The 27,455-nt window shown below is 40.5% G+C and overlaps 1 protein-coding gene across 6 annotated transcripts in view; it reads right to left on the bottom strand.

Annotated features, from left to right (window-relative positions):
• The window catches only part of fchsd2 (FCH and double SH3 domains 2), a 74,383-nt gene that overhangs the window by 19,221 nt on the left and 27,707 nt on the right, over positions 1-27,455 (bottom strand). For 3 of the 6 annotated variants that reach the window (XM_074641887.1, XM_074641886.1, XM_074641888.1), the window contains exons 4-11: positions 16,617-16,696; positions 15,941-16,085; positions 15,671-15,804; positions 13,759-13,813; positions 13,418-13,546; positions 8,345-8,467; positions 7,041-7,136; positions 4,928-5,002 (exon numbers count right to left, since the gene is read on the bottom strand). In XM_074641887.1, the coding sequence (XP_074497988.1) occupies positions 4,928-5,002; positions 7,041-7,136; positions 8,345-8,467; positions 13,418-13,546; positions 13,759-13,813; positions 15,671-15,804; positions 15,941-16,085; positions 16,617-16,696 (837 nt within the window). The remainder of the gene's footprint in view (positions 1-4,927; positions 5,003-7,040; positions 7,137-8,344; positions 8,468-13,417; positions 13,547-13,758; positions 13,814-15,670; positions 15,805-15,940; positions 16,086-16,616; positions 16,697-27,455) is intronic. The other 3 variants (XM_074641890.1, XM_074641891.1, XM_074641889.1) reach the window with 1 other exon arrangement.

Here is a 27,455-nt window from a genome sequence, read left to right as displayed (position 1 = left end):
CCTTTTTAAATGTGATTTGTCTTCAGAGAGTAATGGATTAAATGTGTCTTCAAGTTCACAGTTTACACACTTAGTCATTAATCCACCACTTACCAATGACAGAACAGCATACATTTTATCTTTATCTTTATATTATTCTTGCTGTGAGTAGTGGGATTCATCATGAACGCACATTTTTCTTTGCCAAAGTTAAAACAGTTTTGCTAATTTCACATTGCAGATGTCTGTATTTCTTTCTTCTTCTGTGCTTTTTAGCAGCCTTTAAATCAAAATCTGATGACAGTTGATAGATTGTTTGGTCACAGTCGGCCCAAGTCTGAATTGAAACAACGCACACAGTCCTTATGAAGCACATTAGCGTTAGAGTTTTTGAGGGTTATATTATTAAAGGAGCAGTATGTAGGATCTGGCGGTATCGAGTGGTGAGGTTGCAGAGCATGTAGAAGAACTACGATGGCCGACGTGAAAACATGACTGGCCTTCTCTAGAGCCAGTTGTTGTAAGAGTAGCGTAGGTCATTTGGAGCAGAGCCAGTGCTTAGAGTGTGTGTGTATGTGGGAAGTGAGTGGTGAAGCAAGAGCGAGAGAGCGGTGGCGACGGGAGCGAGTAACGTTATCGACTCCGTCCCACGCAGTTTTACAGTGTTTGTTTTGTCCGTTCTGGGCTACCATAGAAACATGGCAGTGCAACATGGCGGACTCCATTTCTGCCAAATGGAATAATTGTTACACACTGGCCCTTTAATAAAAAATACTTAAAGGACCTAGTTACTTTTTAGTGTGTATCCTCGTACATTTATTGCCCCAGTTGCTTAATTTTTTTAACAATCCTTTGTGTCCCTTATTCATATATGCATCCTAATTCTGATTTATCAGACTAAAATCAATACAGAAGCTACACTTCCATCTATGTTTTGTGGAAATAAGTTTTCCTAACATTTATGTATTATGCTATGATGCCTATGATGTTTAAAAAAATAGCAATTGTCACTTCCAACAAAAACAAACTAAGCTTCAGGATGTACATGCATTCGGTGTCACTGACGTGTGCTCACAGACCTGAGAGGCTGGGGTTCCCATAATCTGATAATAAAAGTGTGTTAGCTACACTATGGTACAGGATATTTTAATTGCAAGTTTCCATGCACATCATATCTATTAATTATGTGCCGCTTCAGTAACAAGAGGGCATAAATCTGGCTAAGTATAGGTGTGAAACGAAAAGCATTACATGGGAGATTTACAGCTTAATTACAGTCAGACGAAGGAGGGAGTTCAGGCAGGGAGGCAGAAAACTAGATCTGAACAGCGGCTCTAAACTGACATATTGTGGAGAGAGCTAAGCAAATTGGACCTTGATAGTTTATTGGTGTAATGTTAATAGAGTAAACAGAGTAAAAAAACATTTATTTTAGATGGACTATCAGCATATTGCGAGGAAAATGTGAATACTGGCATGCAAAACACTTTGAATCTTCTCCTTGCATGTGACCTTTAATTGACTTTCTGTGATGCTGTTTCTTTAGATTCCTCATTCTGTATTTCAGCTTTATGTTTAAAGCATAAAGCATGCAGGTTAGCCCCTTAAAAAGTCCAGGAGCACCTTAAAATGTTCTGCTGGTCAATGTGAAACAGCTCATATAGGGCATTAAGTGGCACTTTATTTTAAATGATCATGATGTAGTGGGGACCTTTAGCAAATATGACCTGTGATATTCAGATTGGTTTCTAAATGTGTTAATGTGCCAATGTCAAGTGTGAATTTATCAAATCAAGGTCGCAATGATAAACAATTAGCAACTACTGTAAATGTGATAACAGGCAAAATGATGGCTAGTCAGCCCGCCAGCTAAGGGAAATGTAAAGTACAGCAGAGTGAACTCAAAACGGCGTGATCACACTGTACTTCAATTACAACCTCCACTGTCATAATAACAGTCATTTAGGGGACTGTACAGTACTACTGTGTTATTCTAAAACCACATGGATGAAGGAGGGGGGAATGGACTGTGTCAAAAAGTAGCTGTCTGTGTGAGTGATACGATAAATGCTGGTAGGAGAGTGCGAGTTTAAAAGTCTACACCTTGGGGTTTTGCGGCGGGAAGGCGGCGCATTAGTTTAAGACACATATCACATAATCGAATGAACGAATGAAAAATGAGGAATAACTTTTCATAAGATATCATACGAACCGATGAGGATACGTTGTTGGAAGTTTATACTATCATATTACTGTTGGGGGAAAAGATCCACTAAAAAAAGCTCTAAACCCAGTGATGTTTTTGCCACTGTAAGAAGCTACTGCTGTCTTTTCTAACACATCATTTCACACATCATATATAGCCTCCCATTGTTTTCTAAAAAAAGGATCTCTCGCCACAGCTTGCAGAGACATACCGCTGTCTTGACTAATATAATACATCACGTTGAACAGCACCTGTATCACACTTAAGTCAAGGCAGCAGTATTTCTAAAAGCAGTGGGAGACCATCATGGCTCCAAGGTGTCTCTGCACAACCTGCAGTAGAACAGACAGCAGTGCCTTCTGACTGTTGCAAAGGCTTTGCTATGGTTACACTATTTATATGCATTAATGCAAAAAGAAAAACACATTAAAGGTGTTATCCTAATAAACCAGAATAGAATGCGTATATCCTTATTTAGTTTTTGTAATATTTAACATTGCGCAGCCAACATTTTCTGTTTTATAGGGTTTTGCTTGCAGATGCAGACACTTAAAAGAAAAAAACTTCATCATCATACGGACAGAATTTACTCACACAATACTTTCACTTATTCACATTCAGACAGTAGCTTGATTCTGGTGTGGTGGTTTCGAGCTAACACAGAATCAAAGAAAGAAAACACACACACAAACAACTACAAGAAAAAAAAAACATAGAGAGAGTCATTCTGCCTGCAAAGATCATACTTTCAACCCATAACACATTACGAATGTACAAATAAAAATCACACACCAAACATTTGACTCATTTATCTACAGGGGGCGATGATAGCGTGGTGATATTTCAGAAGATGATGCAACAGCAAACAAGGTTTACGGCTTCTGATAAGTCATCTGGTGCTGCTGGGACGGCATTGCTCAACCACAGATGACAGTATCAAAGCATTACAGTACTGTGGACCCACTGTCATAACAGTGGTATTCAGTAATGCAGCAATTACGGCTCCCTTGTTTCATTATCATGGGGCAACTAGACAAAGCAACGCATAAGAGCTCTATATAAACTGTAGTAATAATACGGCAAGAAAGATAATTAGCTTCATTTTACTCTCTAACAGGCGGGTTTCCTGTTAACAATCAATTAAGAATACGCAGCAGGGGGTTAGAAAACTCATCCGTCTGTAGCAATTTGGCACCAGAGCACAGGACACGTTGGCTCATACAAACTCTGAATTTGGGAAGACCGGTTTCCGGTACTACGCACCTTACTACTGGAATAAACGGCAACACAGCTTGAAGTTAGAAACATTCACATTAGCATTAATGTTTCTTATAATGTTTGTGATTGCTTTAATATATGGCTATATGTGTGAGTGATGGTTGTTTTGATCATGTGTATAAGTAATTTGTTCTCAGGTCTCTCTTACCAAAGATATCTTCATCTCAATGAGATTTCCTGAATAAATAATGCTTAACTAACTAACTATTTGTCTCATAATGTATATAGATTCAACCACTAAGATACCAGTAGGTAGATAGAGTGGGGATAGATTGGAAAAGTCATAATAGTCAGCAGAAGTTCATTAGGAATCAAATAAGAAACATGTGAAACAACAGCTGTTCTTTACTGTGGTCTGATTGTCCTGTTGCAAAAAAAAGGGAAGCTACACTCTAAACTAAAGTTGAGACTGAATTTCCATCTAAAAACCAGTCATTCAGAGCGTCACACATATTCATCAGGTTTATTCTCATGTATTACACCAGCAATGGGCATGATGTCATAGGTGTAACTGTAGCCACGCCTGTGAGGGTGTGCTGCAGCATGAAGCAGTCATGGCCCTTCTGAGTGTTTCTGTGCACATGCACATGCTCACATAGTCCCCTGTGTAAAAAAAAGTCTTTGTGTTGATGCTGGCTAGACATGCTGTAATGACTACACTAATTTCTGTTTAGGGAAGAGGGATGGGCCCACGCTGCTTACCAGGAATGATAGCTGGGATGTAAAGGTTATTCTAGTTGACCTACAGTGCTGTATTACTGTACGACCAGTGGTGGAGGAAGTACTCAGATATTTTACTTAACTAAAAGAAACAATACTACAGGGTAGAAAAATCTCACTTAAGTAAAAGTACAAAAGTATAAGCATCAAAATATACTTAAAGTACCAAAAGTATTCATCATGCAGATTGGCCCATTTCAGAATCATGTATTTTATATTATTGGATTATAATAATTGATGCATTAATGTGTTCATCACTTTAATGTTGCTGCTGGTAAAGGTAAAGCTCATTTCAACTACTTTATATATTATTATATTAATCTAATACATCATAATGTATTTGTTGATTATATTTTGTATTAGTAATCTGAATCTGCAAAGTTCAAATGACAATATTCAAGTTAAGTACAAATATGTCAAAGTTGTACTTAAGTACAGTACTTGAGTAAATGTACTTAGTACAGCAGTGTGTCATTAGTTAGAGAGTTAAGTTGCTCTGTGGTCATACGCACATAGTGATTTATATATTACCAGTGTCATGCAACAGTCAATCATAGTACCAGGTGTTAGAGCTGAACTGAGTTATTAAAAGATTTACCAAGGCTTTGTTAGGCAATACATGAGTGTTCAAGTCAATGTCACCCAGGGCAGATAGATAAACAGATAGACATGAATGGAGTAGATGATCCATGGTTTGTGTCAGGAGGAATGAAGATGAAGAATGCTAACAACAGTTAAGACTACCTGTGCCAGGGTCATTCTCATGGCACTGACGGGCGACGGCTCAATGTCCACCAACTGCGGCACCGAGCTCAGAGTCTGGCACACACACACACAGGCAAGCGTCCGTCCACGCACCCACACACACACCCAAGAGCAGCAGTGCAAGCACACAGACACACAAATACAAGGAGGGGTTAATGGAAAAAAAGGTTAGGGAAAAGTGTTAGCAAAGGTTGAACAGGATCAGGAAGGCACAGGGAAGGAATAGCACATTAGAGAAATGTTACCAGTTTATGTAGTAAAGGAAAAGATCAGAGAGGGAAAGAAAATGGGCCTCGTGCAAGAACCACTCGTACGAACAGGTTGGTTCTTAAGTAGCTTGGACGAGTGATTTAGGAGAACTTGTCAAATCACCAATTTTCTCGTATTTTTAACGAACTAGGGCTGTCAAAGTTAACGTGATAATAACGCGTTAGCGCAAATTTGTTTTAACGCTGCTAATTTCTTTAACACACTAATGCAACTTGTGATTTGACGGGTTGTAGCGGGCTCAGTTTTAAAGCTAGAGAGAAAATACAGGCATCATATGAAACTAGAAAACCTAAGGAATTGTTACCATCCATGTCATACTAGATTGTCGCGAAAGAGGCTAAATAACGCTCTAAACTTGCACTAAATTTTCCGAAGAAAAACTGGAATGGCCATTTTCAAAGGGGTCCCTTGACCTCTGACCTCAAGATATGTGAATGAAATTGGGTTCTATAGGTACCCACGACTCTCCCCTTTACAAACATGCCCGTTTATGATAATCGCATGCAGTTTGGGGCAAGTCATAGTCAAGTCAGCAAATTCACGAGTGGTCCAGACCTGTTGTAGGAGTCATGTGCAATAGTCTGCGGTTATCCAAACCCACGTTTTTCACTAATGGATTGTATGTTTCATTACTTTGAAGCAATTTTGAGTTTGAAAACCCTATATTAATTACACTTCATAATTATGTTGACATTATCCTGTTTGACTCTGCAATTCGGTGAGTAAATTCGATCAAGGGGAAGTGTAAGCAGGCGTCATGGCTGATGCGAGTCAGGCCCTTGGAGGAGAGATTGCTGATGTATGGGCAGAGACAGATGAATGGGGCAGGATGCGTAGCCTTATATGACTTTAATTATGCTAATTTACAATTCTCACGAACGCACATTCCGTTCATCATGTTTACGCAGGTCATTTACACAGTTATCTGAAGTTAGGAGCATTTGCTGAATCTGACGAGCCCGCTGAAGGTACGAAAAAAAGTAAGAGAAAGTTAGGACAAGAATACAAAAAATGTTCTTGCATGAGGCCCAATGTGTCTGAACACAGTGAGAGAGAGCGAGTGAAAGAAGCTGAGAAACAAGAGAGCACAAAATGACTCAGACACAAGAGAGAAAAGGACAGCTATAAAGGATTTAAGACCAGTGTCCACTGGGAGACAGCTCCTTTTTAGCCAGCAATATTTAACAAGTCTCCAGAGGGGTGAGACATGCTGCGTTTTCATCACACAGACTTGAGATCGATTTGAAATATTTTTTAAACATTCAGCAATCACTTGATTTGAAAGAAATTATTAAATTATTATGCAAAATATGTAAATTATGAAAAGCAGCTAGGACTACAAAAGAAGAGCTCCCAGTGGACACATAACATTAGCTGTTAAAATGATTAATATTAGAACACAGAGTAGATTCATGCTTCTGTCATGCTGTTAACTGGACAACTCCATCCTGAATTGTTAACATAAAGAAATCTCCAAAGGCTGGAAAAACACAAGAGCCAAAGATCTCTCTAGAGATTATGAATGATCAGAGCTTTGGCTCTCTGATTTCCAGCTTGGCAAGCCTCTCAGCCCAACATGTATTAATGGGATTCTCTAAAATCACAAGAATAAAAAAAATGTACATGAATTATGTTTCAGCGATTCAACTGATTGAGATGAACTAAAGACGTTAGCCACGAAATGTAAAGCGCAATATTGGAGAGGACAGAAAAGGTGGGAGGGAAAAGGCGCGTGTGTGTATCTGTGTTTGAAAGAGACAGGAATAAACAGGTTCATACACAAACAATACAAATTTAACAACAAACAATATGCGTGTCTCACCGTGTCACAGTCGCTTGGTTGGAACTGGAAATCGTGTGCTTTGTGAAACACCGGGTTCTCCTGCATGAACAACTGCTGGTTGTACTCTTGTATTATCTGAGAGAAAGACAGAGGCACATAGTTAATACAGTGTTTTTGTTTCTTGCTGTGAAAACTTGTCAATTTTGGAATCCATGTAACCTCAGTGAAGCTGACCACAGCCTCCGTTCCCCCGTGATGGAGCGAACTATCACGCACTTTGAAATATTGCTGTCGAAGTGTTTTCACTTTGACTCGGCACTGATCTACTGTGCGCACGAATCCCTTCTCCTCCAGTTTATCTCCAGTGACTTTATAAATGTCACTATTTCTGTGGACTTTATTTAGAATATTCTTTATGTTCTCTTTGGCCCAGATGTCAAGCAAACATTGGACTAAGTTCTGCAAAAGTCCAGGTCCATCCTCTCCCACTTATGTTAACCTCGTTTACCTGTGTTCATATCAACAAATGCCCGCACAGGCAGCCTGCGATTTGGTTCGCTTGGAAACCACTTGCGAGAGGTGGTCTCGGACCGGTTGTTTTGGTCTACACCAAAGTACGATTACTGCGTTCACAACCTCTAAAACGAACCGCACCAGAGTTAGATTAAAACAGACTAAATGTTGGCTTGTGAAAGCGCCCTAAGGCCAGCTGCAGGTGATGGTGTAATAAGAGGTGATGAGCTCAGCTGTTCTGCCAGCCAGCCTGCACACACCATATTGATGAAAAACAATCACAGAGTGGTGTTTTGGTTATAAATCCATCATTCTTCCTTTGAGACTTGTTTCAGTTTCATTTGGAGTAGACTGCAAGCTTTACACAGACACATAAACACAACAAACAAGACCACAAAACACATTACAAAAATTCAAGGCATTAGTTTTCAGTTTGTACCGACTGTGCGTCATATTGTTTCTTATACTCTGTGTTTCAGCATTTGTCTTTTGTTTTCCTTAGAAAAGTCTTGTTAGCATTCCTGCATTCCTCAGCTTGAAATAGTTTTTATCAAAATGCTGAACAATGTTTCCAAACTCAAATCCTATAGGCACAATTCCCCTACCATTTAATGTGAGAAAAACCTCGTAATAACAAATGAACTCAATATGTCAATGTGCAAGTTTTTTTGCAAAAAAGCACTGTGATTATGCTAAGTTGTCAAGAAGATGGATGGATATTCCCCGTAGTATCTGTTTTGATATATATATATATATAAACAACAACACTGCATTTCTACTAGTACTAACTTACAAGTGAGTACAGAAGGTCTGTAACACATCTGACTCACCCTGGTGGATTTCTCCAACAAGAACTGGAAGGTGTTGTGTGTGGCTTGGGAGGCCTCTAGCTCGGTACGACTCAGCTCCACCAGGTAGTCTTTCACATGCTCATAGATCCTGCCATCCAAGGCCTAGAGGACACACAGAGAGAGAGAGAAGGACCAGAGGTTACAGTGAAGAATGGATTATTTCAATAATTCCATAATCCTTAATGATAAAGTAGAGAGTACAGGGGGATCAGGAGGAGACACCAAGAAAGAGACAGCCAGAGGGTCAAAGAGTAGGTGAGCAAAGCCAGTTACAAAGGCTTTAGCAATATATTAGTTCTTCTACATCCATTCAGACGTGACTGAATGTCACCGTCACACCTCCGTGCACAATAGTGCCTTATTTCAATCATTTAACCACAACTATTGTTTGTCTTCTTCCTGACCTGTTTTGAACCCGGAGGAACACTTCACCCTCAAGGATGTGTATGTTGCACTAAGTTTGTTTGTACAACTTTCAGCCATGTTTGTCTTTAAGACATCTGATGAGTGAATCCTTATTCAAATGTTTACATAGTCATAATTAGGACACAACAGCCTCAAACAACATATAATACATTTAGCGAGCAGTTCCAATGAAAACTAATCAAACTATCCAATCTATACACAAAATTAGCAATAATACCCACTTAACCTGTGAGTGTCACAATAGTAGACAAGTCAGACATGTTGTTGTTTCTGCCCTCAGGTCACAATATGATAAACACGTAATGTCAACACACACAGGTGTTTTCACTTGTGTGGCCTAATTAGAGCTCTTCTCAACACCGTGTGGGTGTGTACAGACTGTGATTGATTGACAGCTCCGTCACTCTCCTATTAGTTTTGCTGCACTTGTTAGGGCGGGACAACTTCCCCCGTTATCGTTCTCATTGGTCCGTTTTTGCGACATCAATACATAATTCCAAGCATAGCTTTTGCTGCCATCAAATGAAACTCATGAGCTCGTGTTTACAACATGGGAAGTCGTGTACACACGCTTGGCATTGAAGTGGTTAAGTCGTGAAAACACCGCTGCTAAGCCATGGCAATATTAACGTTACTGTCGGCATATAGAAGCCACAAAGGCTAACAATTTAACATAATGCAGGAAATGCAAAGGCACAATGACAGAGGAAAAAGATGAGGCCGTTGGGAACATCAACATTTTCCTCAGACCTATTATAAAACTACGAAGAAAAAAAAATATGTGACTAAAATTATAATATATTCACTTATTATGCACTGAAAAATTAATTTCCATGGCTTCCGCCATTTCTGACAACGTCAACAAACACATCACAAGTCATGAACTCAGAGCTTTGAGAAACGTTCCACTGACGAGGTCGTGAATACCACAAGAGAGGGGCGTTCACATGGACTCTTCTTGTGAAGGCGGTAAACACGACCCCATTTGAAGGCACCATTTAACCTGACTAGTAGTCTAATCAATCAGAGTGATTGAAAACACCTCCGTGGGTGTTTAAATAAAGGTCTCACTTTAACAAGTGTTAAAACTTGGTTTGTTACACACATAGTCTCACCACTGGCCTGGCATTGCTGGCAAAAAACAAATTCTAGTCTACACGCGGCATATGTTATGTTGCCTTATGCTGTAGCACACATATTTTTGTGAATTAAATAAAGTGACAGAAACAACAATGAGAGACAAGAGCGGAGTCGAAGGAAAGGACGGAAACCGAGCAGACTTTTTCATTTGACAGCTCTTATCATTAGAGGATTAGAGGATTCTGATGCAGCGATATAAAGACATGTTAATGCAGTCCAAATGAACAGCCTTTCTATGGGGAGCCGTGGTAGTGGTGCTGCCAAGCTGTAGGCCATGCTGCCAAACAGACAGATCAGACAGAGAGGAAAGAGAGAGAGAGAGAGAGAGAGAGAGAGAGAGAGCGAGGCTAATGGAGAGGAAGAGGAGGAGGTAAGAGGGGAAGAGTGAGCATTTGAAAAGGTATGAAAGCGAGAGAGAGACAGAATGAGTGTATGGGAGACGTGTCTGTGTGTGTGTGTGTGTGTGTGTGTGTGTGTGTGTGTGTGTGTGTTCTTTGGATAGCGTTCACGCAGCTGCAGGGGAAGGTGAAGGGGTTCAGATTCCAATTCAACAAAACATAGAGACCGCAGACACACACACACACACACACAAACACACACTCTCTGAAATACTCAGACGCTCATACTCTCCTCGAGCCAAAGTACTTTCTAAAAGCTCACACATTCAGAAAACCTGCATACACTCTGTGTCGTCCAGGGGATGTTTCAGGCCAAGTCTACAACCTCCCACTAACACCTACACTTGTCTTTTTCTACTCTAAACATTCAAAAACACATTTGTTTAATACGCACATAACACCAACAAAAGAAGCATTTATACACACAAACACACACAACACAGACTTGTAAAACAATGGGGAAATTGACGAGGAAATTATGTCATTAAGGGCGGGATGTTGGCTGACTTCTTTCTAAATGTTCCCTCATCACTCTGCTCATTTCCTCCTCCCCCTTTCTCCTCTTCCTCCCCTCCTCCTTTCATCCATTTACGGTAGTGTTGAAACGAAGTGAGTCAACTTCCAGAAAAAGCCCCACATCGTGGTCATGTCTGTGTGTGTGTGTGTGTGTGTGTGTGTGTGTGTGTGTGTGTGTGTTTTTTTTGGGGTTGAATGACTGCATCCGCCTGAACAATAAGTACAGCACAGTGGAGCAGGCAGGGCAGCAGAGGTGTAAGTGTAAGTAAGTGTAAGCGTCTAGCAGGGGACAGTTAGAGCATCGACTGCCAACACCAGAGGGAGACGTGGAGCAGTCTGTTCCTCCACTGCCCTTTCACTACAACTGTCGCATTGACAAGGACAGTAGCGCTCAGTGCAAGATGTATGTTGTTCCTGCAGCCACAGTCAGTACAGTCAGTATACATATATATATATATATATATACTGACAGGCTTTCAATTCTCATATCTACAAAACCACTCTATCACCTATCACATTCAGTTTATTATCTTCTTCCATATCGTTTGATATTAAAGACAGAAAAGGTCTTGATCTAGTGAGAGCTGCCAAACTTTCACTACTAGCAATTGGTGGCATATCTGAACATAACATTTTGAATTATATGTCCCTATTCCAAAATGCCCTCCCATGGCTGTATCCAATGAATAATGTTCACAGCAATGCAATGCACTAAGAGCACTGTTGGAAATGGAGACCATGATGAATGGAGAAACCCCTAAAAACATAGTTCTGTGGTTCTACAGCGCTGCAACTATTACTATAATGTTTTCTGGGTTTTATTGTGCTGTTTATGGTTATGCATATATTGTATGGTCTGCTGCTGCGTTTCTCAACATATCTCTGTGGAGCAAAAAACTGAAAAGAATTTTTTTTGTGATGCAAATTTTGGTTCCCCCTGTTAGGAGTGTTGTTATCGGTGGCTTTCAGGTGAAGACCTGTAAACACCACAATAAAAAAAATATACTGCAGAGGAGGGACGAGCAGATTGCTTCCCTCTAGCAATGTCCCTCATTCTCTTGTGTGTGCTTGCATGTATTTGTGTATGTGCATATTTCCCTGCAGTCCTGTCCTTCTGTTGCGGGGAGCTGAGGATCTATTATTCAGAAAGGCCTCATAGTATAGATGCTCATACACGCCTTAAGGCAGAGAGAGAAACCAGGAGGCAGGGACGAGCATCCGAAGATAGAAATTACACCAAATGGAAAAAGCAAAGAAAGAATCAGAAAGCAACTAAAAATAGAAGACACAGAGAGAGAGAAGCAGATAGAAACATTAATGAGCTTCACTTTTACATCTATAGCGTATTTATTCTGAATGTATGCAACTTACTTCATGGTTCAGACTGACAGGAAAAATGAAAGCAGCAGTCAGCCAGTCAGCCAGCTACTCTAATGTGTTTGTGTCTCTGTGTTCATCAGTCATGTCTGAGACTAACGACTGTCAGGACAAAGAAAACATCTGTGTCTATGTGTACATGTGAGTGTGTGAGTCAGACCGACATGTTCGACATCACCGTCACTCAGCTGCTCAACTTATTCACCACACAGTAGCTGAGGTGTGTCTCTCTGTCAGTGTTTGATTGTGTGCGTATCAAACACAGACCTGGATTTCTTGTCTTGTATATTTTAGTCTGATTTCTTCCCGTGTTTTGATTGTGTGCATGTCCCAGAAAAGTCATGCAGTACCAGATGTTTCTACACAACAACAGCAGCAGCTTGCTACCACTGATGAAATAATATAATGTGAGTGACAGCAAATTGGCTACCTGCTTTAAAATGACTACTTACAGCGATGAGGTCATAACTTAAATTAATAAAATGCCAAAAAAGAATATCCGATTAATTGCACACTGAAGAAGCAAAACATCAGTGATGCAGCAAACTTATTTTGCATCCATCCTTTGATGACCTTTTGTTTTCTATCTACAAACGTAAATGACAAACTACGTCAGAGCTTTCTGAGAAATCCTCCGGGCCTTATTAAAGTTCATTCCACATAATATAATTTCATGCCTACCGATCATTTGGTAAAAAGCAAACATCAGGGTGGCTCATTTTGCAGGACTTTTTCTTCACATAAGCCTCCTTTCAAATCACAAATCCAGAGAAGTCTATATGACTCTCTTTGAAGACTCGAAACTGTGAAATCATCACTTTCTCGTGTGTGATCCCCCCCCCCCCCCCCCCCTCCAACCACTTCGGTGCCGCTGAAAGGGAGTCTGATTTTGCGCGCTCATAAAAGGAAGACATTTTATCCCAAATTAAGCTTTAATTCAAAGTAGCTCCCCCCTTTGAATTTTGGAAGCAGGAAATGTGTCCCCGTTCCTGGAAAATCCCTCTGGGTATTATCAGCTCGTGACTTTCTTAAGTCAGTACTTGTTGTAGTAAAAGAAAATGTCATTATAGCATTACAAACGACAATTTCAGCTGCCTAGAAATGTACAATTTTACTAAAATGCTCACATTCATGGCAAGGACGTGGATTCTCTCTCACATCTTTCAGTTCTTTGTATCCATCTTTATGTAAATACCTGTATGCAGTGCAGTAGATCTGTGTGGTAGTAGCGGTCATGGTGAGCATTGGCAGCAGCTAGCGTTAGCAAGTAGTCGTTCCTGGCTTGTGTCGCCTTGGAGTTGCAGTCACTTCTTTTGGCTTTCAACTGAAATGAAAGAGACAGATGATACTGCATTACAGTAACATACCAGAGCTTTATGCTTCAAGCGGAGTACATGAGTCTCTTTTTAGGTTCCGGGCTCATTAGAGAAGCAAAGTGAAACAACCATTTTTGTTTTTGTATCGTGGTTTAAAAGAGTCTGCCTTGAGAGGGAGTGACGGTGTTGTGTTTGTGTCTTTATGAGCGAGCCCTCTTACCTTCACACTTGCTTTCTGTAAACTAATTCTTGACTGAAACAGACCCAGTTTAGACCTGAAATAACAAAACAGAGCAAGTAAAGAAGTTAATCTTGGATCTAATTCCAACAAATTAATATGAAGGCATCTATCATAGATTTAATTAATCCCATCAACACATCACAACAAAGTTAAGGTAGAGAGGAGAAACAGATCCAGGCACTTCTACAACATCATAACTCTGATGTCTAACCTCTGATTCAGAGCAGGCATTATATATTGACACTGATCACGCTGGATCAATAAATCTCAGCCTGATCCGACCATCGTGATTTATATTTCAGAAAGACCCGTCTCATGAAATGATAGTGAGCCTGTGTGGTCTGCGTTTTCGTTCCACTGTGCTTATGTGCATGAAAACAGGCCATTTGTATTTCATTAACTCTCACACATACAGATGCAAAATGCATTATGAGTGTGCGATGATGTCTGCCTGTATGTGTGTGAGTATAATGTGTGGTGTTTCTACTTATGCTTCATGCAGCCAAGTGGCGTGTTTCTGCATTCACACCAACTTCTCCCTGTGTGTTCCTTGAGCCCGACAATGACTAATGTCTCGCCGTTTTTCTCTACTGAAACACACACACGTACACACTCACATAGCGGCACAGCGGCAATGCAGTCATTTTTGTGGCTGTGCCTTTCTACTGAGTGATAGAGAACAGAAAAGAGTTGACTGGCCAATCGATGTGGGCGCTAACTGGAGACGAGAATTCAGTGAAGTGAAAATGTCACCGTGCTACGGAGGGCCAAGAGGAAAACAATACTCATCAGCACTGGATCAAACTTTGGTACTAATTGTGGTAAAAAGCTTCAAAATATTTAACTTAGAGTAGAAACTCTACAACTATCCCTCCTATTTGGCCCGTGGGGAAGTGTGTTTTTATTATTAAGCAGAATAAGGGGAACTATTATGGTGACACTCATATAGCCCCTACTTCCAGTACTGTCTTGCAAGCTTTCATCTACCTATTAATTTGTTAGTATTTATTTTATTATAATACTATATAGTTCCTTTTTGTTATGATCATGATTATTATTTTAACACATTTTAATTTAGTTTCCACTCATTTACTTACTTTCTTACCATTATTATTATTATTATTATTTATTTATTTATTTTATTTTTATTTATTTATTTTTCTTCCTTTTATTTTATGTATTTATTTATTCGGTTTTTTTTCCCCTCACATAAAAATATTGCTTTTGAATTTATAATTATGCTATGGCATTTTATCTGGCTTTATTCAATGACACTGTATGTGTATGATTAAATGAGTATGTACCTTGGAGAACTGAGTATGTGCATGGTTTAAGTGAGTCAGTAAATAAAAAGTAAAAAAATAAATAAATAAAGAAACTCTACTACTCAGTGGACTATTTAGTGAGAAAAACTATTAAACTTACTATATAATTAAAAATACATTTCAATCTAGACCTAAAAAGCTGCAGAGAAAACATGTTATATCTGACAGAGCTTCTATCTGTCCTTCAAAGGCGGGAAAAAACAACTAAAATGTGTATTTTAAATGTCTACAGACTTGATTCAGGTTTATTTTATTGCCAAGAAAACTTCACCCATCAATGCTGTCAAACTTCTGTTCTGTACTTATGCTCTTGTGGCGTTTTGGTCCCTTTTCATCTGTATTTTCTTTGTCTGACTCATAAACACCACTATATGTAATTGATTGCTTCTTCCAGCCTTCATGCTGATGTGTCTCTCTATCTGTCTCACACACACACATTCTCTCTCCCTGAGGTTAACCAACTTTGTTTGCTTGATGGTAATCTTTCTGACAATGGAGACCATCTGTTCAGTCATTCTTATTTTTCCGTACAACACACATACTGTACGGCGCTGTGGTGAGCTTACTTGGCCTCTATGTCAGCCTTCTCTCGTACAGCGTGGGCAACCTGCTCACAGTCGTAGTATTTTTTCTTGGCTTTGGCCAACTCCTTCACCGACTCCTGCAGCTCTGCTTGAATGCCACTCAACTGATCTATGGTCTGTGAAGAGAAAAAGGGAAAACAGACAAGTTGTTAGAAAAAAAGCAGACCAACATGAGTCATGAAGTACGTTTTAGAGAGGGATAGAGAACAAAGATTGCTTCAGGAAACTATGACTAACTCCAACTGTCATCACCTTTTTCAGCTGCTGTTCCTTGTACAGTCTAACAGTCTTCGCAGGCTCTGATACTTGACTCTTGTAGTTGTCACACACGTTGAGCCTGGACTGGCTCACCTGCACTGTACCCTCTAAGTAGGACCTCCATACTGCATACACATTCCTAGTTGGAGAGAAAAAGCAGAAAGATGCTGGATGGGTGCTGTCCTACAACTCACACTACCAAGAGCAATTGGTTTGAAAAGCCATACAGTTCTCCTGCAGAGTGGCTGCTTTTTTAAATTCCCTACACCACTGTGTGTTTGCCTGAGAAACTGTATGTGTGTGTACCTGGAAGGGAAAAAGACTTTTTGTAGAAATGTTGCAGTAAATGCTAAAACCAATAAACAGTAAAACTGTGAACTGGAGAGTTGATGCCTTCATTTCTGGATTCAATAATAAGTTGGATCCAGCTTACGGTTTTATATTTCAGTACCACTGTTACAGTAAATAATGACTCATAAATGTGCGGTAAGACCATATTATGCTTTGCCTAGAATTTTGGAGCAATTCAGCAGAGCACATATTGGGCTTTCATCTCGGTGGTGCAATTGTAGGTGCAAGCGACTGAGAATGGCTGCGAAATGTGTTTTTTTTAGCTCTGCTTTATGGGAAAATATGACTGCATACTTCTAAATGTCACACACACACTTACCTGTAGTCTGTTCTCTGGTCGTCAGGGTTTATTCCAGGCCAGTCTCTCTTTAGGTACTGGCTCGCTAACTTCTGCAGAGCCTGAAAGCACAAGTATTAAGATGTGGCAGTGAGAAAAATTAAAGTATATTTAAGTATCTCGTGTTTTCTGTCTAGTTTGTACTGTCTCTAAATTACAGTGTATTTGTTACATGTAAGAACGTATGTAGGGACAAGAAGGAGGTAAGAACAAGACAAAATCAAGCCCTATTGAGTCAAATATTTTCTTTACTAGTAGGGCTGCACAATTAATCAAATATTAATCGCGATCAAAATTTTGGCTCCCCACAATTAAATGAACATGATCGCCTGCGATATTGACATTTAAAATGTGCGTTTTGCTCATAGAAAACTCCGCTGCAAATCAAATCAAGCGCGCCAAATCAAATCAGCCTCCAGCTGGGGATTGAGATGTTTTGGCTTCACTTTTGGATATAGATATACACAACCAATGTGTTTATGATTAAATTGAGAGCGTAAAATTGTTCTTATTGTTGCTAATTTTGCACCAGATTGAAGCATTTAACTTTGAAATGTAGCTAACAAAAGGGCAGGGTGAATATCCCTGTGTTTTTTCAAATTGCAGTATGTATAGCAGAAATATAATCTCCTTTCCTGGGCCCAGTATATTATATTTTACATTACAAGAATGCATACAGAGATTTTAAGAAACTGTTGCAGTACTGTCTCTCATAACATAACAACCTTTATTGGCACATATGAAGCTATTAGAGCTCTTTTAGAAGACTGAGGTTGAGGAAAAGATCAGAAGACTTTACATACTGCACATACATTACATTTGTCTTTGAGTGTTAAGAATAAGCACTTAGGTAACCAGGTCAAAACGTAACTAACACAGTATCCCACTCCACTCCTCTGAGTGTGAGCTCCTCTACTATTGCTGATTTGGACTTCCTTCTAGCTCGCACGCCTCACCAGTGCCATTGTCATCATATTTCTGTTTGAAGTACGCAGCCAAAATCTTGGCTTTTGCTCAGTAAACAATAGCACTATGAAATGGATCAGCTCTGCGTCAGCAACAGTGACTTCCCAGTCAGCTCCTGTGAGTATGAGCAGAAACCCAGAGGGCTGCAAGGAAGGGTAACCTACATCTTCTGGACTGGGTCACTGTGTCAGTAGCGACAACTTGCAGACACTGGAGTGGATGAGTGAGTGTGTGTGTGTGTGTTTGTGTGTGTGTGTGTGTGTGTGTGTGTGTGTGTGTGTGTGTGTGTGTGTGTGTTTGAGGGTGGGTGTGAGCAAATCCTCATCAATAAAACAGTTGTTAACAAACCAGAGCAACAAATACAACAACCCAATCAGGACAAACAGACCTCAGGGACACACTGATTCATTCCTCCCATTATCCATTTCATCACCTCTTCCATATAAATCTGCATGTAAATCTGATTTCTCGGTTCTGATTTCAAATCTGTCTCCGAGTCATCAACTCTCTGCTTGTGTCTCTCTCCATCCTTCACTCTCCATCTCTAACATTACCGTTCTCACAGGCCTACTTTCAAATGTTATACTATCACTCCCCTCGCCCCTCTTAACTTAAGCTTCAACATCACTTTCCACATATATTCATCCTGTCTCTCTACTCTCCTTCTTTCTATTATCAAGCTGTTTGGTTGTCTTCAAATGTCCACTCCTCTCTCTCTCTCTCATCTTGCCCTTTTTACCTTTCACAGATGGTGAATGAGGCCATCAAAAAACATCTACCACTTCTTTCTCTTGTTCTGTGGACCTGAAATTCGGTTCCCTCCAGCTGATATACAAGCTTGTGTCCTGGAGGAGACAGTGGCCCAGTGACCCCTGGCACTCACTGGCTAAATCCTCTAGAAGAAGGGAAAAGATTCAGCACTTAATATAAGAACAACTCCCCATAGAGTACTACAGGAACGAGTCCTAAAACCCGGAAATTAATTGGCATTTTAGCACTTCCGGTTCCTTCGTCTGGAAGTCAATGGGTTTTTTTAATGGGTTTTTAGTTAGATGCCTGAAATAAGGGTGGTTAACACAAGCCTTAGAGATTTTAAGCTTTTCTTCTACGACAATAAAACACATCAATAAATACCCCACTCGTGAATTTTGAAGCCTTTTTTGTGTCTTAAAAAAGGCAGTTGCTAACAAGTGGCTAAATGAGACTACTAAACGTCATGCCGACACCGCATTTACAGCCTCGTTGTGTTTACTCACGCTCATGTGACCGTGGTGTAGTTCGCTTACAGCCTAATGTTAGCATTTTACTTCTGGCAATTGCATTCGTATATGGTAAATTCACATTTAAAAAATCATGAAAGTGGTATTCATTTGTGAAGATTATCTTGATGAACATAACGTGTAAATATCATAAACGTATGTTTGCCACAGAGCTTATTTTCTGCAATAATCCAAAACCCAATGGAAAAGTCCCACTGGCTTTTTGTCGAGGAAACCCAGTGCGATACTAACTTCCTGGTTGGCCTACAAAAATACATCATCCCTGGAGCACTCCATTACCTCAGCACTGTTCCTGTCTGAGTAAATCAGTGGAGTTAATATTTTGTAATAGATTAAATTGAGTGTAGAGGTCAGTACTACTTTGAGTCACACTGGGTCACAGCTGCCATAAAGATGAACGCATCTTACAGGAAGAAGAAGTAACCTATTTCTAACTAACCGTGTAGGTTTCCTCAGGAAATCTTTAGCCAATGCCAGTCTCATTGACTAATCTACAGTCAGAGGTGGAAGTGCCAGAGAAATACCAGATTAAGTAAATCCACACACACAAAGAAAAGCCATGGCACAGAAACTGCCCGGTCCAATGCATGAGGAAACACGTCTGCTTCAAGAATAGTCACCCACTCTCTAGGGAAGGGTGGAGTGGGTGTGGGTGGTTTCGATGAAAGACTGTGAGACTGTTTGAGTGTGTTTGTTAGAAAAAGAAAAAAAAAGAGGGGAGTGTGTGAAGGAGGGCTGGAGAGGCACACAACATTAAAATTGCAATAGAAGTGCCGGGGATTTAATTGCCTTCCTGCTGTATAAACAGGGATCATTTGTGTGTAAAATGTGTGTGCGTGCGTGTTTCTTGGGGGGGGTTACATGAGGACAGTGACTGACAGCGGAGGCAGCCACTGACTGTGAGTTGGCTGGCTGACAGGAGGACAGATTTGACAGCTTGACTTCCACACCACACTGCTCCCTATCAATTCATCAACAGCACAATCACACCAGATACTGTATCCTGAGGTTGGTCCAGTTGGACATCTGGGATTAGCCCTCATTAGTGACCCCTAGTGGACACTAAGAGCATGTCCTTCAGCCAGTTGACTTGTTATTCATCAGGATCATTCAAAACAACATTAAAGGAGTTATCGGTCGCTGTAGGCTAATCTGTGCATTATGAATTTATATCTCGATCAAGGCCCCGTTTTATGAACTTTCAACACATTCTCATCCCAACTCGTCACACACTGCCGCTTTGTCATGCCCCTTGGCGTCATTTTAGGTTTAAGCAACAAAACTGCTTAGTTAGGTTTAGGAAAAAACTACATGGTTGGGCTTAAAACTACTACATTTGTGAAGTGAAAATGAAACTGAACGTTGTGAACACGGGACACCAACAACTTGATTGTAACGTGAAAGTGAAACTTAACGCACGTGATATGTGAACAGTGGTCTCCTCTTTTCACTCTTTAAACTACATCACCACAGCAAGTGTTAATGGAAAACCCAGTAAGTCTCAAAACCGTTGATAAAGGGTGACTTGTGTGGCGGTATCACACACCGACAGCTGTGACAAAGAGTCGGTATTTGACAAGGAGCTGCAACTTTCCATTTTCACTATGGGCAAATAGAGCTACGGTGGGCCGGCAAATAAAATAAATGAATGAATGAATGAATTAATAAAAACAATGCCGTTTTCATCCTAAATACTCTTAATGGAGCCTACTATTTATGTGCAGAACATTTCTGATACTAGTCAGCCTATAGTGTCAAATTAATTCACAGTAAATTCTACTGTTGAAGTCTTCAGCTCATAAACTTTGTCTTTACCTGCCACCGTTTTTGAAGGAAGCGAGATGGCTTACTCCTTCGCTACTTCCACTATCAGATCCGGAAAAAAATGAGCGTCTAATGATTTCTACCACTTGCCTTATCGGACAAATGAGATTTAGCCTGACGTGGCATTTTACTTGTCCCGGGCAAGCGGGCAATCCTTAATGTTGATCCCTGCTTAGGAAGGGATTTTTTCACAGCCAGCATGGACAGGAGGAACAATTACAGCGACATCAATTGACAGCACACAATTTAAAGCCTCCTGTTGACTCCTGACAGACCTGTTATCTAAACGAGGGCAATGACAGCTCAACTTGGCAATGACTGAATGGCGAGAAGCACACCGAGTGACTGATTTGTGACAGCTGAGGTGTTGTTGGCCGACCTGGGACGATTGCTGATGCTCTTTCATTTTCCCTCACTGGCTCTCTCTACTAGCTTTCCCTCTTTACTCTCTCCTACATCTTCCTATATGTCTCTCCCTAGCCCCCTTCTCTTCTCATCCCTCCATCCTCCTTTCTATGCTGTCATCACCTGACAACCACCTGAACAGCGCGTTACTATGGCAACTCTGTCTCTCTCCTTTGCCCTTCATGTGTGGTCTGGGTGAGGTGGAACTGCTCCTTTTCATGTAATACACACACACACATACAGTGACACACTCACACATCCTGTTTTTGTGATCAGAGTGGCAAACAGGGTGCCCAAACAGCAGGATATCCTGGGGTTGACAGACAAAGAAAAAGTAAAAGAGGAAAAGGAAGAGAGGCTGATTATGGTTGAATATTGTGTATTTTAAGCATGCCAGTTAGTAAGCTGTGGCCTTTCATTTTGTAGGAGCGGTTTCTGTGAGTTCATTTGTGTGTTCACAGCTGCATTCTGGGATTTTCTAAATTACAGATAAGTCCATGGGAGACACTACAATTACAGGTCAAAAGAAGGTGACATAATTGTTACTCATTGGCCTCAGGCGACTGTATTTTATGCAGGATGACATGTTTACTGTTAGCTTGTTCTCTCATTTTACCAAACCCAGGCAGATTCAACAGCCCAAACAACAGCTACTGATTCAGTGTAAACTGGAAATAAAGAATGAAAGTTGAGGATGTTGTTAGAATCATAATTTACTAGCGACTGTCAGCCAGTGTCTATGCTTCATTCATCCCTTCATAACTCTGCTCCTTCCATCCATTAGTCACTGCTGCACATCCTGCCAAAGAACTCCGCAGACAGTCACCTTGATACTTCTGTTTACTCTCGCTCCTCCACTCACTTATTATTTCTGCTGTCTCTGGCGCAGTCACTTTCGCTCACTTTCTATCTGCTGTCTCTCTCTCGGATTTCTTCCTGCCTTTGTGTGTCTGCCTTTTCAACCCCTTTACTTTCTCAACTTCCTCCCAAATCAATATACTGGATTTTCTCTCCCCCGGCTCTTCCCCGTCTGCACTTCTCTGCCTCGTTAACGTGTGTGTGTGTGCAAGTTGTGCTAGGACGTCTTTGACATCCGCATCTGCAGAGTAAGCTCAGGTAAAGACGGGGGATAAGTAAGAGGACGGGTGAATGGAAGAGGAGGGAGACAGAGCTGTGATGCTTTTGTTTAAAAGATAGTAACAGACAGCAATGACGTGTTGTAAAAATGTATTGCGTGGGATCCTATGTAAGTGTGTTTATGTGTGAGAGAGAGAACAGGAAGATAAAAGAGAAATCGTTACAGTCTCATCACCATCTCTCTCTCTGTTCTCAGACTACTTTACCCTTCTATTAACCCTGTCACTGTAGATCAAATATTGGTGCCATATTGGATACTTAAAGGAACAGTGTGTAACATTTTGGGGGATCTATTAGCAGAAACGGAATATAATATTCATAACTATGTATTCATTAGTGTATAATCACCTGAAACTAAGAATCGTTGTGTTTTTGTTAGCTTAGAATGAGCCGTTCATGTCTACATAGGGAGCAGGTCCTCTTCACGGAGTCCACCATGTTGCTGGTCTGTCTCAAGTGAGAGCCTTTCACATTTTTATGTTACCTGAAGGCCACCGTAGTTGTTGCCGACATGCTTGTGAAACAGCGATAATGTGAGCCGCAGAGTGCAAAACCATGGTACCACCAGCCGCCGTCTGACTTCCGTTGCTCCTAAAGTAGTGTTATTATTGTAAGGATGCACTCGGCGGCTCACGTTACCGCAGTCTTGGAAAGGGAGGAGTGAGCGGAAGGGTACTCAGTTGGTTGCAATCTGCAACCACACCACTAGATTTCAGCAAATCCTACACACTGTCCCTTTAATGGATGTGTGCATGAGTTATTGTTATGTGCCAATGTATGGAAGGAAGAAGAGGAGAGAAGAATACAGACAGAGGAGGAGATGAAGAAGGGAAAAAGACAAGTTGGAGAGGAGAGGAGAGGAGAAGAGAGGAGAGGAGAGGAGAGAATGTAATAAGAATTTTGAAGAGCTCTGTTTTGAGTGTGTTTTGTTTGCGGATTATCATCTTGTGGGTAGTCTATTTCTGAACTGATGCATAAATTGAACCTGGAAATTCACATTTTATTCAGAGATGTTACAGACCATGAAAAAACACCCATAATGTTAAGGCTGATTTACATGTAACATTGCACTACGGGTGCGCAGAGGGACGCCGACACACAGCGACAGCCCCAGCAGGCTGGCCTTTTTGGGCAGTACAGTGAAGGGTGACCCCAGCCTAAAACTATTCCAGCAATGTTGATCGTGGGAGTGTAAATACAGGACAAATAGCGAACACTCACATGCATAACACACACACACACACACAGAGATCATGCAGCGTTTGATTGGCGGCTGGTAATTGTGGCGTGCGACTCCTTCACACAGGGTCTGACACAGTGAAAGGACAAAGGTTACAGAACAGTCACTTTCTTTCTCGCTCTGTTGTCCTTTCGACACCACCTCTGTGCTCTTTTGCTCTAGTTGGTTAAATGCTCATGTCTTTTTCTGTCTGTTCCCTTACAGCCTGCGCCCTCCCTCCGTCTTCCTCTCACTTTCTCTGTCCGTCTCTCTGTTGGACCAGCTGAGTGGCTGGATTTCTGTGTGTATCGCCAGGAGGGGGCCGATGAGTGAGGTGAGTTTCCGCCAGTGGTCGACTACCTGAGTGTGTAGTGGAAAGAGAAACAAGAGGCGAGGGCAGACGTGCCATAATAAAATGCTATTTTAATAACAATAAGGGGAACGAATAATTAGTTTGCTTATTTATTTCCCCTTCATCCACAAAAAAAAACACTGCACTCAGACATTCCCCAACATTAATGAACACACATACGTGCACACGCCTACAATTAGGAGGGGATCCATTGTCCTACTGAATAAGGGGGGGATTGTTGCTAGGCAACCTCTATTTCTAAGGTGAACAAGACAGTGCTGAGGGAGAATAGTGAGAGATAGAGAGAAAGCAAGACGCAGTGAGGGAGAGGGGGAGATAATGAGTGTCTGAAACCAGAGGGGTTGACCACAGGAAACCCACACTTAATCATTCAAACCACATGCAAATGAAGACGCACACGCTCAAACACACACACAAACAAGCACTTTTCTCCAATCTCTGCACATCTTCACTCTCTTAATCTCATCCTCTCATGTGTACTATCAGGATACTTGGGCTATAAAATAAGAGCTATTTGCGTGTGGACAGCATAGAGTGAATATTTGTATGTTAATATGTAGTTAAGAGCTGGATCGGTAATGTATTCAAATGTTTTTCATTAAGCTACAGGAGGATTTTGCAGCTGAGAGCGTTTCTCAGGGTGTCTGTATGTGCATGTGCGGGGAGCTTAAGCTCAGCAGCATCAAAATACAATAAAAATCTTTCAGTGTTTGCGGCAGGCACTGCTTGGTTTCCATACGTAGACGCCGTTCAACTAATGCTTAGTGAGAGGGGTATGCTGACATAGCCGTCTACTGGGAAATGTATTTTTGGTTTTGTGCATCCTCACAAATCTGCAGCACACTACACAGAGGCTGTCTGATGGGTAAAAATAATTTCATGGTAGGAAGCAGTCATTCCTGCGCACCATGTTTAGAAATACAAACACTTGCAAATGTGCTCCCTCAAGTCTGAATACTGATGATGTAGCTGATGATACAGCACTGTAGCTTGAAATCATTCTCAGTTTCAAGGGATCAAAAGCTCTGTTTCGACAATCCTTAACTTAACTCAATGCGATTCAATTTCATTGCCTGAAAAGTAAAATCTGAAAATTAGGAATGTCAAAGTTAACACGATAATAACTCGTTAATGCAATATTTAGGTTGTAGCGGGCTCAGTTTTAAAGGTAGAGTGAAGATACTGGCATCCTATGAAACTATAAAAAACCTAAGGAATTGGTACCATACCAACCATGTAAATGTTGGCATCATGGTCATTTTCAAAGGGATTCCTTGAACTCTGACCTCAAGATATGTGAATGAAAATGGGTTCTATGGGTACCAACGAGTCTCTCCTTTACAGAAATGCCCACTTTTTGATAATCACATGCAGTTTTGGGCAAGTAATAGTCAAGACAGCATGCTGACACACTGACAGCTGTTGTTGCCTGTTGGGCTGCAGTTTTCCATGTTATGATTCAAGCATATTTTTTATGCTAAATGCAGTACCTGTGAGGGTTTCTGGACAATATTTGTCATTGTTTTATGTTTTTAATTGATTTCCAATAATAAATATATATATATCCATTTGCATAAAGCAAGCATATTTGCCCACTCCCATGTTGATAAGAGTATTAAATAATTGATAAATCTCCCTTTAAGGTACATTTTGAACAGATTAAAAATATGCAAATAATTTGCGATTAATCACGATTAACTATAGACAATCATGCCATTAATCACGATTAACTATAGACAATCATGCCATTAATCACGATTAACTATAGACAATCATGCCATTAATCACGATTAAATATTTGAATCGATTGACAGCCCTACTGAAAATATACTAAAGCAGTCTAGACAAGCAACTTTTTCCTTGATGTAAGACCAGTAGCAAATGTAAATAACGATTATTTTCATTGTCAATTAATCTGCCTATTACCATCTGTATATAAAATCGAAGAACATTGTACAAAGCTACTGAATGAGTACTCCAGCCTTAGGAGCTTAACCTCTGTTATTTAGGCCCACCTGGCTTTAAGCGCTCTGTAAGAAAAAGAGGAAGAGAGATCGTGTGAATTCGCTGTTTGAACCAACACAAATCAGACCATCTGTTGGTTTGGGAGTGGAAGTTGCGAGATTGAAATCCTGCTTGTTAAAGAAGTCCACTCAGATCATTTAGGGCTGATAGGTAGAATTGTCAAGTGGCAAAAATACAAAGCAATATACACTGAAAAATAGCTACATCTAGTGCTGAGTGGATATAGGGCTTATTTACATGCAGAAATCTGTTGCTGTCTCCAAATTACGAGATTCATGATTACTATGCAGCATTTCATATATCTGGAAAACAGGAACAAAGAATGCCTGAAAGAAAGAGGGAGAAAGAAACACTGAAACATCTGCGAATAACCAAACAGGAATATGGGAAGTGAAACCAAATGTGGCCTGCAGCACATGTGTGAACTTTCATGCATTTGAAGAATGAATAAAAAATAAGTCAGCAGGTCTCATTTTTGCAAAGCACCTGGCCCAAGTTGGCAGCACAGGATGTACTTCCCTTACATGCACACAAGAAGAGACACAGTAGCCGCATTTCCATTCACATATCCTTATTCGCACTTTGAGTCACGCATTAGAAAAAAACTTCTTTCAATTGCAAAAAAAAGTTTTTACGCTCCTTTGAGGTGGGGTTTGCCTTGTCAAAAAAGAGCTGATGCGCTTAATATGTTATGGAAACATCTTTGCTGAATAAAGACTGACGTAGCGAACATTTAACTCACGTGACCGATCAGCTGTCGGCATCTTCTTGGTTATTCCCGTAACTCGTGAATTCTTGTCTTTGTCTTCGGACAACATGAAACATGGCCAGTACTAGCTGACATGAAATAACAATTTAAACTTTTAACCTAATTGAACAAATTCCTGAAGACCTCTCTACATTTTTGTCTTGTATGGTTAGATGGCCAAGCCGACATGTTTTATTTCTGGTTTGCAACCTCTACTTCTTCTACTCTGTTTACTGGTGGATTACAGCCGTGCGTAGCCTATAGCGTCAATTTCTGACCAAACTACACTGATTTAGCCAGATTTATTCGCTCCAGACCTGTTAATGGAAACGGGCCTAATTTGCAGTTCTTTTGTTACGACATTTCAAAAGTTTGCTCAAAATTCGCTTGACAGTTAAATGTAAACAAAGCTATAGGGACTGACTGAAAATTGAAGTACCAAAATAAAATGTATCCATGTGATGCAGCCGAGTTTGTCTGAATATATACTGGAAGAAAACAAAGCATTTTATGAAATTAAATGTTCACTCATAAAAAGGGACCCCATCTTAAAATGGTATTAGAGCATGCTGTCGGCATCAAAAGTGCTCTAATTGCATGAGGGCATTTCAAGGGGTTTGCAAACGATCAGTTCTGCTTTGCCAATTTTTTTTGCTGCTTGAGGCCTCAAGCAAAAAGCAAAGTGGCAGTTTAAGTTTGACTCAACTATAGCTCAATACTTTCATTCAAACGTTTCACAACCATTCACTTTTTTAATCTCCTCTGATGTGTTCGGCTTCTCACATACTGGCCAGTCGCCTGAGACAAATAACCCTTAAGCATTCATTTAACAGTTTAAGTTTAA

Source organism: Sebastes fasciatus, chromosome 7 (genome assembly GCF_043250625.1).
Source record: "Sebastes fasciatus isolate fSebFas1 chromosome 7, fSebFas1.pri, whole genome shotgun sequence".
NCBI classification, from domain to species: Eukaryota; Metazoa; Chordata; class Actinopteri; order Perciformes; family Sebastidae; genus Sebastes; species Sebastes fasciatus.
The sequence above is the reverse complement of the archived record's forward strand: the minus strand, read 5'-3'. Positions and strand labels throughout refer to the sequence as shown.